At 35.9% G+C, this 18941-nt stretch overlaps 1 protein-coding gene across 1 annotated transcript in view; it reads left to right on the forward strand.

Annotated features, from left to right (window-relative positions):
• The first annotated feature begins 940 nt into the window (after positions 1-940).
• The window catches only part of rab11fip2 (RAB11 family interacting protein 2 (class I)), a 28825-nt gene continuing 10824 nt past the window's right edge, over positions 941-18941 (forward strand). Inside the window, exons 1-4 of the mRNA XM_030156325.1 lie at positions 941-1098; positions 2816-3388; positions 11543-11952; positions 16819-17176. Coding sequence (XP_030012185.1) covers positions 3036-3388; positions 11543-11952; positions 16819-17176 — 1121 coding nt within the window. The 5' untranslated portion in view covers positions 941-1098; positions 2816-3035. The remainder of the gene's footprint in view (positions 1099-2815; positions 3389-11542; positions 11953-16818; positions 17177-18941) is intronic.

Here is an 18941-nt window from a genome sequence, read left to right on the forward strand (position 1 = left end):
TATTTAACTAAAGTAAGTGTAAAAGTGCACACTCTGAAAGGTGCTCAGAGAGTAAAAGTATCTTTACATTTCTATGAGTTATTTCCATGCAGACTACATAGACAACATGTTTCTCTAAACTGTTTTGTGTTGTTCCATGCTTTATACACTGACTGTCTGCTCTATACACTGTGGGTTATATTTTCTGTCTTTTATTTTTGTGTTATTTTTTCCATCTGTGTAGGTTGAAATCAGTCCTGATGGTGAGAAGATGCACTATGACAAAAATTAAATAATAGTTTACAATATCCTGCGATTCATTCCAACTAAACTAAGGGGCCTGTTTTGTAAGAAGTACAGATATTTGTGTGAAAATGTCAGGAGTAAAAGTAAAAGATGTCAGAAAAAAGAAATACTCAAGTAGCTTACAGACACCTGAAAAATGTACTTAAAGCTGCAGTGTTTGATAGTTATTTTTTGGCATTATTAAGAAAAAAATCCATATTGTGATTCAATTGGTCTAAGAGGAAACAAGAATTCAGCCAACCTATGTGGACTCTGTTTTGTTTTATCACAGGTGTCGTCAGACAGGTAGTGGTTAAATAAATACATCATAGACAATTGTAATTACAGACCTACACCACTGACGGCAACCAGAAACATGTAGTTATCTAAAATATCTGATTTTATTTGCTTTTTATGATGTTATTCCCAGCTTGCTGTCCTATGTGTGTTTATTTACTGATTAAAAATTATTTATTTATTTATTTGCCCTCGCATTTTCACATCACTGCATCCATAGTAAGATACTTTATTTGAAAAAAAGTAAAAATAAAATAATAAAAGAAATTGACTACTTATGTTTTTATTTGTCAGATTTCAGACGATGCTTGAACTTTTGACGGGGTGAACAGGAAGTGACGTCAGACCCGGAAATAATGCTGCCGTTGGTTCCGTTCAGAGTAAAGCAATGGACAGTAAATGCAGCCGCTGCAACTAACCATATACGAGGTGGCAGCTGCCTCCGAAACTATTACTGAATGTAGTGACTTTTGAAGGCAGACTGTGCTGAGCTGAAGAGCTGAATGTCCTCAAAGTGTGGGTGAAAATGACACCGAGGTAAGAAACTGTGTCTGTGATGTGTCTGTGCCTGTTAGCTCTGCTGCTAGCCATGCGAAGCTAACGTTATCCTGCTGCAGTATTCCCGACAGGAATAACAACGCTTTTAGAAAACTGACACTCGGTTATTACTGCCTGGACAGACTAAAAACTGAGGGTTTAACCCGTAAGTGGCGTAGGACTTCGTGAAATACATGCTTCATTTTCACTGACTAACCTGTGGAGAGATGCTAACTTAAAGGGGGTTGAACTAATTGAAGTCACGCGTGTGTCACTACTGTTAAATGCTACATAGTTTGTGTGTAAATCTCAGTGATACTTCAAATTAAACCACCTTGTAGAGATGTGATTAGGGCAGAAGATTAATCACAAGTAATAGCTCTACACTAAAACCTCACTAAATTAGAATTATGTGAGTATTATCAGTCAAAAGTACTTGGTGTGTAAAGCCAGAGTGTTCATGGTGCTGTAAAATGATGTTTAGCTGTTATGTATGTTTACATTGATTGACATTACTGCTACATTAATGTATATGTTGCATATTCCCTCTATAGACGTTGACGATTGAGCTCATTTGTTTGATCTACAGTAATGCATCATGTTTCGTAAGATCACTATATGTTTGCACTGTTGTTGTCCTGCAAGAGCCTTGTATCTGAATACTCAGCTTTTTTTTAAACTCAAAAACAGACATACCTTTAGTAAATCCAGGAGGATCTTTTAAAGAGCCTCTTGCTTTTTCTTAACCCATAAGGAGTCATATAAACCTTCACCTTATCACTGTCAACAACAACACACGTGAAATAGGAGTTTCTCAGTGGACAGAAAGGGGAGGAAAAACTCTAATTTGAAAAGTTCTAAAACTGTTAGACAAAAAATGTGATGAAGTAAAACGTCCAGTATTTCCCCTGGGATGTAGTGGAGTACAAGGTTTTCCCTACTGTTATAAAGGCTTAAGTGCAACACCCAAAGCATTTTGGCCACAACCTAAGCCAAAGTAAAATCAGCTTTTTGGATGCTGTTTATTTATCATCTGCTCCAAAACTACCCCCAGACTCTTCCATACATGTGCTTAAATCTTCCACAAACTAAATAAAAATGCTGGAATACAGACAGCACCTCCTGGAATACAGACAGCACCTCCAAAAAGCAAGAGAAAACCCTGAAGTAGAAGTGTAAAGTTAAATATAATGAAAATACTCCGATAAAGTACAAGGTCTTCTAATCAAACACATATCCCTCTGCTTATTTTAGGAATGAGATTATAGATATCTAATCATTCCAAAACTTGGCATTGAAATACACATTCTCTACAGGAGTATATCAAGGACCAATCCTTTCTTTCTAGTGATTCAGACTCCAGTCCTGTGACTGTAATAAACTGCAATATGTGTCATTGGATGAGATCATCAGATAAAGATTAATTCTCTGATTTCCACCTTAGGTAAACATTATACTGCAATCAGGAAACCTGAGCCCTTCTGTGAAATATGTGTTAATTCAGAGTTCAAGTAGAACCCTTTGTAGTTTTACATTTCCAATCTAAATTCTGCCTTGTCCTGTTTTTCTTGTAATTTCATTTTGCTGCAGCTAACTGCTAACAAATCTGGCTGGACATCAGTGCCTCCTGTGCGTCCACATGACTCATGCTGGTTCTTGGAAATATACTGATGCTGCACTGTTTCTCCCTCTGATTTCTTTTCTTTTTTTTATTCAGATGACTCACCAGTGGCTTGGACATCTGTGATTTGACAGAAGATGAGGCTTGCTCAGTTTGTCAGGCTTTTCATTGCTTGTAATGATTGTTACTGTAGCCATACACACCACACTAACATGGACAATCTATAGTGAACCATGTTTGTTGCTTTTTGCACATCACACTCACTAACAAACACTAAGTGCATAAATTCTTATTTGGTTTGAGTTAAACGCTGACAATGTCACTGGGTGAGCAGTCTCAAAAGTGGTTTCCAACCCATGTCCAAGCCACTGTTCTTCAAGCAACCGGTTTACAGCCCAAGGGCAAGAATGGCACCAACGATGCCTACACTATCATCCAGCTGGGCAAAGAAAAGTACTCAACATCGGTGGCAGAGAAAACACTCAACCCCGTCTGGAGAGAAGAAGCCTCCTTCGAATTACCTGGGCTGCTGTTGGAGGGAAACCCTGAAGTGTATGAGCTCTGCCTTATCGTGATGCATCGGTCCCTGGTCGGGATGGACAAGTTTCTGGGTCAGAGATGCATCAACCTCAACGAAATTTTCGATAATAAGGAGCGAAAGAAAACAGAGTAAGTCTCACAAGCTCTAGTCCAATCCAGTGATGATTGTGTGATCATCTGGATGTAGGTGATTTCATATCCAGAAAAGGATGCTCATTGCAGTAAAGTACATTTTATATAAATTCAATGACAAATTTATATTACAAGGTCGATTTCTTATAACATTTGTACGCTACATATCTACAAATAACAATTAGTCACTTATTTGATTATTTTGTGTACTTTTATTTTGAACCATTGTGCAAATTTTCACTTACGCATGTGACAAACGATCAATATAGAAAATAAACAGGTAAATGAAAAGAGTTTTTAACTATAGTTTCATAGAAAATAAGTATTAAAGGTAAATAAACCTATGACTTTTTAAATTGTAGTTACAAAGAAAATGAATATATTCCAAAAATGCGAATTTGGTCAAAAATGATGTCGCTTTTCAACAGCAGTAAACCCAGACGAATACATTTGTATAAATATTAGTTTTATAAGATACCAAATGTAAACATGGTAAAATAATGGTAAAATATGTCTTTTTGTCTTCATTCAACAAATGGGGGAGAGCGTAATGTAAAGTAAATGCGTGAGTCGCAAGAAAAGCTCCAATGTAGAGAAATAAAATGCCGTTTAGATCATTCCACAGTGGTTAAGTTCTAAGCACAGAAACACTTATAGCTGCAAGGCAAGGTTTTAAGGAAGCGCAGCCTGAATACACGCCTCCCTCTGTCTGTGTGCGTGTGTTTACTAGTGTTGATATATTTGAAAATCATAAGAGCAGAGAGTGGAGATGTAGTCATAGTCACTACTTCTTTATAGACCTGCCCTCCAGCTTACCACAAGACTGTTATTGGCTCAAAGTACACACTCATTGTCTGAGTTTAAACACACACAAATGTCTTGTCCATGTCAAAATATGGCTAAAATTAAAAAAAAATATAGGCAGAGAGCAGGTAAACACACAGTCACACACAGTAGTATGAGGTAGACTGATAAGTTGGTGCTGATTTCATGCTTTATAAACAGTTGGCATTGTATAATATCTGGTTTCGAAAATTACAAATACTGGCTTTGTGGGTAAAATTAATTTTAAAAAATTATCTTGCATAGATTTATTATAGTTAAGGTGATATACATTTTTTATTCATTACTTTGTGCTGATTGAGATTTATTTATTTCTGTATTAGTTACATTGACTTGAATGTTCACAGGGTTTCTGCAGGTCATTAAAAAGCCTTAAAAGTCATTAAATAGGTTTTGTGAAAATTAAGGCCTTAAATTGCATTAAAAAGCATTAAATTCAATGTCCAGAGGCATTAAAAGATAAATACACTTGATGGAAAAAAAAGCATTGTTATTTATGATTTATTTTGATTAGATAAACATTTAATAATTTTGATCAGACTAATAGTGTGATGATTAACAGGTGGAACTCTTTAATTGGCTATTGTTTATGGCCGATACACAAGGTCACAACGCCAGATGCCTGGAACGCAACGTGCTGTGAGTGTGGTCATGCTGTGGTGAAAGAGCGGAGGGAATGTTTGCAAATGTGGGAAAAATGGGAAAATGCAAGTTTCAGCAGAAGTGATTGGAGGAGGAACTGTTCAGAACCTGGTTAAAGCCTGTGGACAGTAAACTGTCATAAAACTATATATGAAACTGCATCTGCAGTTGGACATGGGCGTTAAATGTGTTTACAGTGGCATTAAAAAGGGCATTAAAAAGCATTAAATTAGATGCTGATACCTGCAGAAACCCTGGTTCAGTTTAAGAGTAATCTGCCTCTGAATGAAAGTAAGAGTTAGTTTCAGACATGCATCATACATGTTCAGTATCAGGTTGTTGATGAAGGCGCAGGGATAAAATCATTTTTATCCTTTTTACTGCTCCAAACACTAAAATATCCACTATCTGTTGACCTCTAACTCTTATTATATTGGTCCATACATTGTTTTACTACTTAAATATTATATATTGCACCTTTTAAACCACAACAGGAAAAGGAGAATAACAGTATAAATAAATAATAATGTAATAAGTGAACAAAACTCTGCTTCTGTGCCATTTGGAAGAAAAAAGTAATTGGGATGCACTGACTAATTGACCAATACTCATATTTAAGATGACATTTTTGCTGAAACTGACATTATTTTCTATTTCTTTATGTTGTTTGTTATAGTTATTTATCCCCTTAACAAAGAAATCTTCATTATAAATAGAAAAAAAATTACTATTTGTAACTCTTTTAGTCCCTCATTACATTGTTTGTGAATGAACGCAGGTTAAAACATACACTTTTATGAAATATATTTAATATAAACAGACAGATAAATATCTAAAAAGAAGTCTTGTATGTTGATACGATACTGGTCAATATCAGTGCATCGAGCTAATGAACCAATGAAAGTATTCCCTTATACAGAGTGATCACTGACATCATGAAACATACAATACAACACAATATGACACTATTGATATTTTTCTGTTGTTATATGATATACACTGTCATGTCACACAGGTTACTAGTTTAAAATTAGAGCATAAATCACTGAATTTTATTGTTCAGTAACTTATCTTACCTAACTGTAGTACTGATTTTACTGATCATGCTCATTGCTCATTTTCTTATGATACAATGATTTACTGAAGTACAGAAACCAGTCATGCATCTGTGTGCAACAGAGCCCTGAGAGGAAGTGGAAAGAGTCTGCAGACATATTCCAGTCAGAAGTGAATGACACCATGGGACAACTGAGTTATGTGTCACATTTACTGCATGTGTTTTGTCTATATTTCTATATTAGGCCACGTATCTGGACCTAATGGTGAAGTGATGGGTTTGTGGGTTACAGTCTGTATGGCCTTTTTTTGTGGGACGATGATTGAAACACCATTGTATTGTCATGTAATGTCTTCATGCATTTGTTTTAGAAGCACATTTTACTGCCGTTTTACTAACTTTAGGTCTGTTCTAATTGAAACCGCAGAAATGAATTTGTTTGAAGCCGGGCAGATGGACCGGTCCAACAGAGAGGCCATGTTGTTTCTCCCTTAAGTCACTCCAATAATAAAACTACCACAGATTAGTGCTCAGTTAGTGACTGAAGGAGGATTTTTCCATCTTGTTAACCCTCTATTGTCGGAGGCTTAGCGATGAAATGGCCTACATTGTTCGGAGATTATTTTTAGCTCGATCGCTGACAAAGTGAGCACCTGTGAGCCTAATTGAAACTAGTGGAGCTGGCCAAACATGTCTAGTTGGTTACCCCTATGGTTGTCTAAGGCGTGAATGCACTATTGTGTGATTCTCTGCCTGTTTTTGTTTGTAATTTGTCTTCAGGTGTTTTAATTTCTCATACAAGTGCAGCACATACACATATGCTGTTGCTCAAGCGAACATTAAGCAAACAGGAACCGAGTGACCAAAGTGGATCTGGTGTTAATTAGCCCACTGCACATTTCAACATGGAACGACATTAGCACACTTCCTCTGTGCCCATCAGTACGGAGAATGACAATATGTTATAATCAGCGTGGATTGCTTGTATTTGCTTTAGGAGCTTGATGCACCTTGAGGCTGTGTTTTTTTTTTTTTTCTTTTTCAGCAGAGCTTCTGTAATAGATATGCCCTGGTTGCTCATTGGCCTAATCCCACACTGCAGGCATACTCGACAATGACGGCAGGACCCTAGATACTATATCCACTCTCCACAGTGGGTCTGTGTTCGCTGTGGCCCATCCGCAATGTTATTGAACTGACATATTCGGGAGGAAAGCCCGTCTTGATATCTGAGTAGGCAGCCCATAATTATCGCACACCTGTGTTTGTTGATTGTGAGGAGTTTCCCAGCGGTCCGGGCCCGAGTGGGAGGATTGTGGTTCCAAGCACAGGAAGGTTTATCTTGGCCTTGAGACACACGTGAGGTGCAGGCCCGGCCCCACGGCGGCGGCGTGCTGTGGCTGCTGATCCGACTGAGCGCGGCGTGCAGCATGGGAATCGGACCCAGGAAGGCCTTTCATGAAGGGCCCCTGGGCCACGAGCGAGACGCTTCAGAATTCCATCAAACAGCTGCGCTCCTTAGACAGACTTCAGCAACACCTTCGGATTCGACCGATAACCGATGTTTTATGGTTTAATTTAAGGGATGCTACAAATGTCCGTTTAAGTCTCAAACAAATGACAGTAATTGAACCTAAACAAATGCATGAGAAGTGGTTTCAGATGTATCTGTAATCCATGGAAAGGAAATTCAGATATTTGTTTATGAACACATTGTACATGTTAGAAAATCAAACGTTTCCGTTTTTTTATATAGATTTTTATATGGATTTTTCTTGTTATATTGGTTTTAAATGTTGACATTTGAAATAATAAATCAAAAATGGTAGTGAAAACAAGAGCTGCAACCGATTAATCGATTAGGTGCTTGAAGCGAATGCAAAAATTCACAATTTGATTAATCGACTCGAATTGAATGAAGGGAAATATTCTATTGCAGTTTTCCTGAATTGAAGCTTCTGTGTGCGTCACAATAAGCGTCCGTGTGAAACACAACAGTGGAACCAATGTTTAAAAGCAGAGAAATGAAGGAAACAAAGCTTTGATTCAGGAGAATTGTGGTTGAAGGATTTTTTTTGGGATCACTTTGAGTTGATTAATCATTTCAGCTCTTGTGAAAACGTGAATATACTGAAAACTACACTATTTAGACAAAAGTATGTGGACACGTTGAATTCAGGTGTTTCTTTTCTAACAGGTGACTGGGATACAAAACACTAACAAATGTTATAATATAGTTTTATATTGTGGTGAATATTGCATTGCATTGGTTAGTTTTGTTTAAATTGTTGTCTTTAATATTGATGTTTATAGACTATATGGACAAAAATATTGGGACACATCATGTCTACAGCTGTAAGATGTCCTGTTCATGATGATTTTAGACATAAACATCAATATTTCCTTCTTAATTGAGATGTTGATGGTTAGATGTGGTAGAAAATTATTCAGAGCATGAAAAATAGTTTAGAAATTTAGAGGAATAACATTTAAAGTCATAGTCATGGATAAAATAAAATAAAAACAATTAAATCAGTGTTGAGAGAAATTAAATAAAAACCATTTCAGAGGCATTTTGGAATCAAAGATGGCAATTTAAACCAAACTAACCAATGCAGTGATATTTATCCCAATATAAAACTATATTATGACGTGTATATGTCAGTATTGTTTTGTATCCCAGACCCGTTACAAAAGAAACACCTGAATTCAACGTGTCCACATACTTTTGTCTACATACTGTATTTATAATCCATATAAAGAAAATTCAGATATTTGTTTATGAACACATTGTACACGTTAGAGAATAATAGTGAAAACATGCGAATATACATTTTATTATGTCGGTTTGAGTTGACCTTCTGCTAAGCCCCTCCCCTTCCGCGAGCAGTTTTTGTTATTCACACTTTTTCTCACATTTGTGTAAATCAGCACCATTTGTGTCAGAGCAGTTTACATAAACCACATAAAAGAAACACCGCTGACGTTGAGTGCATGACAGTGATATCTTTGTTATGTAAAACCTGCGTGATAAGTTAGATAACGTTAATTAGCTGAGGAGTTTTCAGAGATTCTCAAATTAAAACATACAGTGCATGTTATTTCTTGGCCTGTGTTCTTTGGCCTTGATCAGTGATGAACCTCTGTAAGTCTGTATATAATCAGTAACTTTAATGGATTCAACTGTGAGTGAGTTCTCCCACACGGTTTAATCCATGTCCTGTTTTTTTGGCTTCAGAAAAGCAGAAAAAAAGAAAAAGTGGACCCCTGGTTCTGGCGTCTCAAACATGTCTGTCCAGTGTCCTGTTGAGTCTGGACAGCAGCTTCTTCTTCTTTGGTGTTTCACTGCAGTTGACATTAGCTGTGAGGGAGACATTCTTCAATTTCTTCTTCATTTTCATCATTGTTTTGTCAATTTCTGTTCATTTTCTTCTCTATTTTCTAGATCATTTTATTCTTTTTTTGTTGGTCCATTTTCTTAATTATTTTTTGACATTTTTAATTATCTGGATTAGTTTTTTTATCGTAATTTTTACTGTTTTTTTTTTAAATTAATTTTGTTCATTTTTTCTTTTCTTAATTATTTAGTTTTTTTTTGTTTTTTTTGGTCAATTTCCTGATTCTTTTAAGGGTTTTTGTTGATTTTCTTGATCTCATTTTTATTATTTTGATCATTTAATTCATTTTTGTTCAATTTCTTCATAATTTTGTTAATTTCCTGTCATTTTCTAGATCATTTTATTCTTTGTTTTGGTCCATTTTCTTAATTATTTTTGACATTTTTTAACTATCTGGATTTGGTTATTTATCATCATTTTTATCACATTTTTTTGTTAAATTTGTTCATTTTTTCTTTTCTTAATTATTTTGTTGTTTTTTTTTTTGGTTATTTTCCTGATTCTTTCAAGGGTTTTTATTGATTTTCATTATAATTTTTATTATTTTGATCATTTTATTCCTTTCTGTTCAATTTCTTCATAATTTTGTTCATTTCCCGTCATTTTCGATATCATTTTATTCTTTTTTTGGGTCCATTTTCTTATTTATTTTTGACATTTTTTACTTATCTGGATTTGTTTTATTTAATCATAATTTTTTTTTTTTTTTTTTATCATTTTTTTGTTAATTTTGTTAATTTTGCTCTTTTCTTAATTATTTGGGTTTTTTTTTTTGGTCATTTTCCTGATTCTTTTAAGGGTTTTTGTTGATTTTCTTCATCATTTTTATTATTCTGATCATTTTATTCATTTTTGTTCAATTTCTTCTTAATTTTGTTCATTTCCTGTCATTTTCTAGATCATTTTGTTCTTTTTTTTTGTTCAAGCTCCTAATCTTTTTTTAGTCTATTGTGTTTTTTGTTCATTTCCTTGATAATTTTATTAATTTCTATATGTTACACACTGTCTTCCACAACATTAAATCAGCATAAACAGACTAAATTCAATCTTCATTTTTACTATAAGAATGTTCTGCTGTAGATTCATTTTTGGGGGAGAAATTGAGGTCTTATGTGAGTTCATAATGAATTTAGGGTTGTGAGGAAACACTGTATTTGTCTTTTTGGGTCTCGTGCTAAAAAACTTTTGAAGAATCAGTGTTGTATCACAAACACTGCAGATTTTCTTACATTCCCGGTAATTAGTCCATTTGCTTCCAAAACCCCAAATATCAGGTTTGGTGTTATTTGACACTTGAGAGATGTCAGTGGGTGAGGGTTGTGGTTTCACACCTCCAGAATTTCAGAGCAAAGGACACTGCTTTTTCTCCAACAATTCCACATACTTGGCAATTTTTTAATCATCCAATTTCATCTGGATGGTTAATAACACATTCTTCAGTGGTGTGACAAACTCCAAACACATTCATAAGTGCTTCACATGGACTTAAATTTGACTCGGCTGCAGACAGAATCCATTGTTCGACTCATCCTGATGCTGGTTTCCTAAAGGACACTCTCACAGGCCCTATAACACAGAGGATATGTCTCATTAGCATGTATGAACTGTTGGGTTGCCCTGCGACGTGGCTTTGCAATTTCCCAATTGCTTGTCGTTGCGTTTCTGAACAAAGGCCAGATTTGTGCAAATGCCACTTTATTTTGCTCAGAGTGAAGGCACAAATCCCATTACTTGCAGCTGGAAAAGCAGAGAGGTTAAACAAATAGGTGCCCAAAAGCAGTCTGAAATGGTCTATATTATTCGGCGGCGGGCTATTTCTTATGTTCAGTTTTGCAAAGAAGAATGTTTATCCTCTGAATGATAAATTGTATTCTCAAAAAAAAAAAAAAAAAAAAAAAAAAAAGTTCAAACGATTTAAGCCTCTGCATTTTTGTAAAGCGAGTGGATTAGTCTGCTCAAATTAGCCTTTTCAGTGTTGTCCACAAAGAAGTAGGTAGAGCACATTAGAAGAATGTGGGCTATTTTTTCCATTTGTCACATTGTTTGATAGTGTAAGGACTTTTACTACACTCCGATTTTGTATACCTGTCCGACTGAATTATGTTGCAAATGGTGTAATCAACTTAGAAGATTTTCATAAACCCCGTTCCTTTTCCAGAAATTGCCTCATTGAATTTGCTCATCATAAGCTCCGTCCTCTCTCCTTTTTAGCTGGTATTCACTGGATTCGAAGCCGGGGAAGAAAAGGAAAGAACGAGGCCGCATCCAAGTCAGCATCCAGTTCATGAGGAACAACATGACCGCCAGCATGTTTGACCTCTCCATGAAGGAAAAGCCCCGCTCGCCCTTCTCCAAACTGAAGGACAAGATGAAAGGTCGCAAGCACGACGGCGGTTACAGCGACACGTCCTCCGCCATCCTGCCGCGGTCCGCCGTGTGCGATTCAGAACCCGGCCGCCAATCATTCGCCCCAGAACCACAACGGCAGCCCGAAGCCAAGGTGAAAAGACCTCTGCTGGCCGGGGCGCACAAGCTGTCGGCCGCTCATTCCATGTCGGATCTCATCGGGACACATTTCAGACCCAAACTGGATTCAATGAACTCAATAGAAGAGACTGGAGGTGAGAATTCAGCTTCCCACTGTGAATCAGAGGGGATTTATACTCGGATTTCAGTTTGTCAAAAGATCATATCATTACCTTTTATTATTATTTTAATATATATATATATCTTCTGGAAAAAAAAACCCAAACCCCAAAACAGGTGCATTGAGATTTAGGGGAATCATCATAAAAAGCACTGAGTTCCATGTCTGCAGAGCACTGAGGCCATGTTCATTATATAAAACACAAATAATATTAAAGAAATTACAAAAAACCCCAAAAAACCTAAATCATTGGTGTCAAACGTGGCCTGGGGGCCAAATCCGGCCCACCAAAGGGTCCAATCCGGCCCTTGGGATGAATTTGTGAAATGCAAAAATAGATATTAAGATATTAACGATCCTTTTAGTTCAGGTTCCACATTCAGACCAATTCAATCTCCAGTGGGTCAGACTAGTAAAATACTATCATAATAATCGATGAATACTCACAACTCCAGCTTTTTCTCTTGGTAAATGTAAATCTTTGCATGTATTTACATTAAAATAAAGTATAATTTCACAAAATATTTGAATAACCTGAACAAATGTGAACAACTTGAAATGTCTTAAGAAAACTAGGTACAATTTTACCAATATTCTGTCTGACACTGAATATTTTGTGTATTTGTAGATCCACTGTGATCTATAAGTTAAAATAAACGTGGAAATGATAAACTGAAGCAGAATATTGTTAAAATTACACTTATTTTTTCAGTTTGTTCATTTTATTCACATTGTTTGAAAGGATAGTTTGGAGATGTAAACATTGTCATTGTTTAATTTGACTTTTTTCGCTCTAAAACATAGAGAAAAGTTGGAAGTTGACATTATTTACATATTATTATATTATTATTATTTTACTGGTTCGGCCCACTTCAGATTAAATTTAGCTGAATGTGGCCCCTGAACTAAAATGAGTTTTGACAGCCCTGCCCTAAATTATACCAGAATGAGAGGATGGTACAAATGTGGGTTGTAAAAAAAAAAAAGAAAAAAGTTGCAGTTTGTATTAAAGAAAAATACATATTATTATTTTATACAACATTCAAATAATAATGATTTTTTTTCGACATTAGATTTAGTCAGATTAGTTCAGACTTGATTAATCCCACAAAGCATCATTAGTTAATATAATACTTTTAATTCTACTACTCTTAAGTAAATAAGTATATTGCCTTTATATAGAGAGGGTTAGATTCAGTGTGTGTTGCATTTTCAATATATACAGACAAATAACTAGATTTAGATAAATTTCTTCGGCAGGTAAAATACTACTTCCATGTCGCTAGTCGTCGTAGCAACGCAGCGTAAACGACTGTAGCGTTACCTTTAGTGAATTGCAGCTACAAGTGATGCAGCAGAGGAGAATGAATCTTTAACCTCATAAGTTATAATTGCTGAAATAAAACATTAAATGTTGCTCTGACTCAAATCCGTGGTCGATTCATCAAGATAAGAGCCGATTAAAAATCAGTGTCACATGTCGCAACGTGATGATGCACATAAACACTAACAGCTACAATTCTGTATCGACCAATCCATGATCTGCATGATTTTACAGAAGGTTTAGTATCACTTAAGCTCACTCAGAGCAAAGGTGACACTAGAAATAGCCTCTGATTGTACCAGGTAAATATCAAAAAATCACATTGAACCGAAGCAAGTCAAGCTGATACAAGCAGAAGTACTGACTGTAAAGGAGAAATAACAGCTCAAAAGTAGAAATTGTGCATCAAAACAAACCATAAACAAATCTAGATGGAACAGAGATTCAGATTTCTTGAAGTATTTATCATTTTGACTTAGATGTACATTCCAACAGTTTCTAATAGACATTAATAGACGTTCTGAATACTACGTTTACAGTCTTCTAATTTTTATATGGGATACATGAGGAGGATTTCACCTGTTACTCAGCTGTCATCTCTGTGCAGCAAACTGTTGTCCTTGTAGTGGCTTTTATTGGGTACCCTTTGCTTCTTAGAGTATTTCATTTTCAGGTATTGTATGTTTAATATGTTTGTAAGATGACGCTTAAAGGAATAACAGCAGCGACCCCCCTTTATGAAGTCAGTGCTGCTTTTATTTATTTATTTTTTTCCTCCCATTGTTTTTATTGTAATTTTTTGTTTTTCATTCAACAACAGTGTCTTCTAAAGACTAAGGCTGTGTATTGGCAAGAATTTGGCGATACGATACAAATCGTAATACTAGGATCACAATGTGATATATAGCAATAAAATAATAATAATAATAATAATAATAATAATAATAATAATACATTTTATTTGTATAGGGCTTTTCATATAACTCAGAGACACTTTACATGCAGCAGATAAAAACAGAAACAGACATATTAAAAACAGATTAAAAGCAGGTTCAAAAGGCAGGTATACGAATGTAAAACAGTTAAACATTAAACATTAAGATTAAACATTAAAAGCGATCTTAAACAAATGAGTATTTAAAAGGGATTTTAAAGGTGTTGGGGTCGGAGCAGGGTCGGATAGAAGGTGGGAGGGAGTTCCAGAGGTTTGGAGCTGCGATGGAGAAAGCTCTGTCCCCCCAGGTTTGGTGTATATATCATGATACTGTTAACAAGGTGATATTTTTTGTTTTGTTTCTTTTATTTAAAAAAAGATTATTTCCTGGAAAAACTTATAGTACAGCATTTGCATAAGTAAAGTTTTAACATGCGGCTTTACCAGAACAAAAATTACACAAATAAATAAATAACGAAATAAATAAATAATGTTTTGCAGAGATTACAGTTTAAGATCATGTTTAAAAGTGCATTTTCTTTTAGGAAAAGAATGCATAGTGTTCAGTCCCTGAATCATCCAACATCAGAGCATTATTTTTGTGCATTTCCAATAAAAAAAAACCAAACATTTGCCTCTTTCAGACATTAAAAAGTGCTTTTAGGATGCTTGAAATTACTATTATCGATGTCAAAAAACTACCTGCAATATCACAATACTTCTTTTGTAGTATACAACCAGAGCAAAATACTCATATATACATATATAATGTGAATGTATAAATAAAAGAGCATGATAAACAAAAAAGAAAAACAAAAATGAATCTCCGCCATGTCTGCACTTGAATAAATACTTAAAAATATCGATACAGTACTTTTTAATATCAGTACAGTATCATGAAGTGAAATATCGCACTATATTGCGGAACTGATATTTTCTTACACCCCTGCTAAACACTAGACACAAAACAAAACATACACAACAACTCCTACATGAGAAATAAAAACGCAAAAACATGGCTTAATACAGAGGGTGGTGGGTCAGACTTACAATATACAAGAGTCACATTTATCAATATCATTTATCAGTCCTTTTAATGGGTAGAAGAGAGGTCCAGTCCAATATAATCCAAAAAGGGACTGCTGCTTTTATTTTTAATTTGCTTAAGATTGGATGATGGTATTTTTCATCTCTTATGTTGCATTATGTATGTTTCCTTAAATGTTTTAATGTTTTACCTTTAAATTAAACATTTGGATTCTGTTGGTCATCAGTACAGTCCAATAGCGCTCACACTGTCAGTCCTTTATTTAATCCACAACTTTTATTGAGCTCTGGCTGGTAAACACAGATACAGTCACAGAATGTGTAGATCAGTGTTTTTCAACCTTGGGTTCGGGACCCCTTGTGGAGTCACTGGAATTTCTAGTAATTGATAAAAATGAAAAAGAAAAGCTAACTAGTAAAAAAATATGTGGTGAGTTGACAGAGACAATCATAATCCATAAAAGACATGACAAACTCTGAAGCTGAAACTGCAGCACTGTGGTTCTGTTTATCTGTCAAATGTTCATTGTGGTCAGTTTCAGATGCTGCAGCTCTTTCATAATTCATAGTTTGAGTTCTTGTTTGTTCAGTATTAATTGTCAGCCTTGTAAATCCAAGCCGGACTGACTGTACATATCCTGACCAAGGAAAATCAAATTCTCACTTTGTGCAGTAATCTACACCTGGATTTACTGCCTCAGTCCATAATAATATACATTATATAGACTGAATGTCGTTTAAAATTAACGTCTATTTGCAACATAGTGTAGCAAACTATTACATGATCAAAAACAAATTAATTTTAGCTACCAAAAAAAAAAGTGCTTGTTTTGAATGTCAGGGGTCGCCAGAAATTTGTGATGTTAAAATAGGGTCATGAGCCTAAAAAGGTTGGGAACCACTGGTGTAGATCCATGAGCAGAATCATCCAGAAAAATGTCATATAACCTTTCAGAACAGTGAATTTTGCTTTCACCAGAGTTAAGTTCTTTTATTTTTCTGTTTAGATTCACCAACAAGGAAACAAATCTCCACAACAGACAAATATTACTTAAAATAAGCTGCTCTGTCTTAACTGATGCGATCTCCTCTTAGACACAGTCATATTATGATGATTGACTTTATCTTCCAGGCGGTGTTGTGAGCACAGAGAGAAGCAGCAAGGAGGTGAAAAGTTCAAATGAATGATGCTACTGCAGATTTTAGAGGGAATAATGATGCTCAACTAAATCAGTAATCCCCAGTAAAAGGCATAATAATAAAACTGCAGTGATTAATTAGTCAGTAAAGATGTAAAAACCAACAGAACACTCAACCCAAACTGTGCGTGTTTGAGGCTCTTTTATCTCTTTATCTAAAACAGATCCCAGACTTTGATCAGCTACAAATTGGCCGCTATAATGACATATAATTAGTCGAGCCTAACTAAACAAACCCCAAAAAACACGCATATTTCCCAGTGTGTTTTTGCTCTGTCTCTAGGTTTTTATTTTGACCATAATGAGGTGACGTAATGCTTTCGGTGTGTCTTCCAGGGAGTGGGGGCGGCCCTCATCGGCGTTCCCAGAGCGAGGTGCCAGGCTACCAGGACGACGAGGCTCACGGTGACCCCTTCCCTGATATCACTGACACCCTGCCACAGAAGTATGCCACGCTCCCACGCAACCGCAACCCGTTCGAGGGGGAGCCCGGGCAGCAGCTGTGGGACCGGGCCGAACGGAAGGAGAAAAAGGAGAAGGTCAGCCTGCTGGAACGCGTGACGGGGAAGAAGGAAGGACGCAAGACCAGCAACGGGGGGCGTTCGGGTAGCTCCGGAGACCTGCGATCCCCCAACCCCTTCAGCAACGACTCACAAGGAGACACTAACCCCTTCAGCTCCAACTACAAAGCAAGGTAGAGTTTGTAGAACAGGAAGGGGCGGGGCCAAAGGGAATATACTGTTCACACAATGTCCTGTCAAACCGTCATGTTTGGAATAATAGTGGAATATTAGTGTGCGTGTAAAACATACAATATATGGACAAAAGTATGTGGACATGTTGAATTCAGGTGTTTCTTTTCTAACAGGGGTTAGAATACAAAATGGGATACAAAACAATAATGACTAATGTCAGAATATAGTTTTATATTATGGGATAAATATCATTGCATTGGTTAGTTTGGTTTAAATTGCTGAGAGACGGTTTTGACTTCATTTCTCTCAACATTGATTGATTGATTTTTTTTAAATTCATGACTATGATTTCAAATGTTCTACCTCTAATTTAAAAAAATATTTTTCATGTTCTGACAGTAAATAATAATTTTCTTCCACAACTAACCATCTGCTTTCTTCACATCTCACTGAGGAAGAAAAAATCTCCCATTAAACTTGATGTAAATATTGATGTTTATAAAATATATGGACAAAAATATCGGGACAGATCATGTCTAAAGTTGTAAGATGACCTTTTCATGTTGATTTGAGATTAAAAACGCCAATATTTTCTTAAAGTTTAATGGGAGATTTCTCTTTCTCAGTGACATGTGAAAAAAGTAGATGGTTAGTTGTGGTAGAAAATTATTATTTACAGTCGGAGCATGAAAAATATTTGAGAAATTTACGTAGAACATTTAAAATCATTAAAAAACAAAATCAATGTTAAGAGAAATTAAATAAAAACCATCTCTGAGGCATTCTGGAAGTAAAGATAATTTAAACCAAATTAACTATTACAATGATATTTATCCCGATATAAAATTATATTCTGACAATAGTCATTGATTTTTGTATCCCAGACCCCTGTTAGAGAAGAAACACCTGAATTCAACGTGTCCACATACTTTTGTCCATATAATGAGCACAATATTACTCATACATCCAATTATTATCACTGCTGAACTACCAACCAACTTATAGATGCAACCAACTGTTGCACTCATCTCACATAAACATATTATAAATCTTCCATTGTCAAATCCCATGACCTTACAAAGCAGCTGAATTTGAGATCACATGAGAAGTCAGCCCTGATTTCATACAGCCTGCTCCTGAGATGTCCTACAGACAAAGAAACAACTCTTCAGGTGGAAATAATATTATCTAATTTCCACCATCACACTCTATATACGGTCGTATCTCTCAACCACAAGTTCCTGCGCTTCAGTTTTTACATCACATGCCCACTGAGTGCTCTAGCTCCCCCGTGGGGCCCGACCCTCTGCTCAAAGATATAAGTTACAGCATTCTCATGAAGTTGTGAATACCTTGTTGATTGAGATCTGCTATCTGATGGAGCCCTTCCCTCTCATTCTGTTGTCGAGTGTTATTGTTCAAACATTTCCACCGAGCCGGTTCCATCTATTTCCTGCGTTACATAAAGAGTTGGTGAGCACTGTGGCGAAGTTCTGGTTTATCAGTGTAGAAGGTGTCATTAGTGGCTCTTTAGAGAGCCCAGGCTCGATAAGAAGGCCCTCTGAGCTACAGTAATGAGATCCACTGCAGAGATAGACCACCCAATTAACCACTTATCTCTGAAGGCACTAGTCCATCATCTTTACTGCTGCCTTTGTCATGCAGTAGCTCAGTGGTCATTCATAATGTGGCGAGTACAGACGAGTGCTTGAAAGTACAACATTTACTGATTAACGTTGTCGCTGTTGCATCCAAACATGCCGC

This window comes from Sphaeramia orbicularis, chromosome 15, assembly GCF_902148855.1.
Source record: "Sphaeramia orbicularis chromosome 15, fSphaOr1.1, whole genome shotgun sequence".
Classification (NCBI taxonomy): Eukaryota; Metazoa; Chordata; class Actinopteri; order Kurtiformes; family Apogonidae; genus Sphaeramia; species Sphaeramia orbicularis.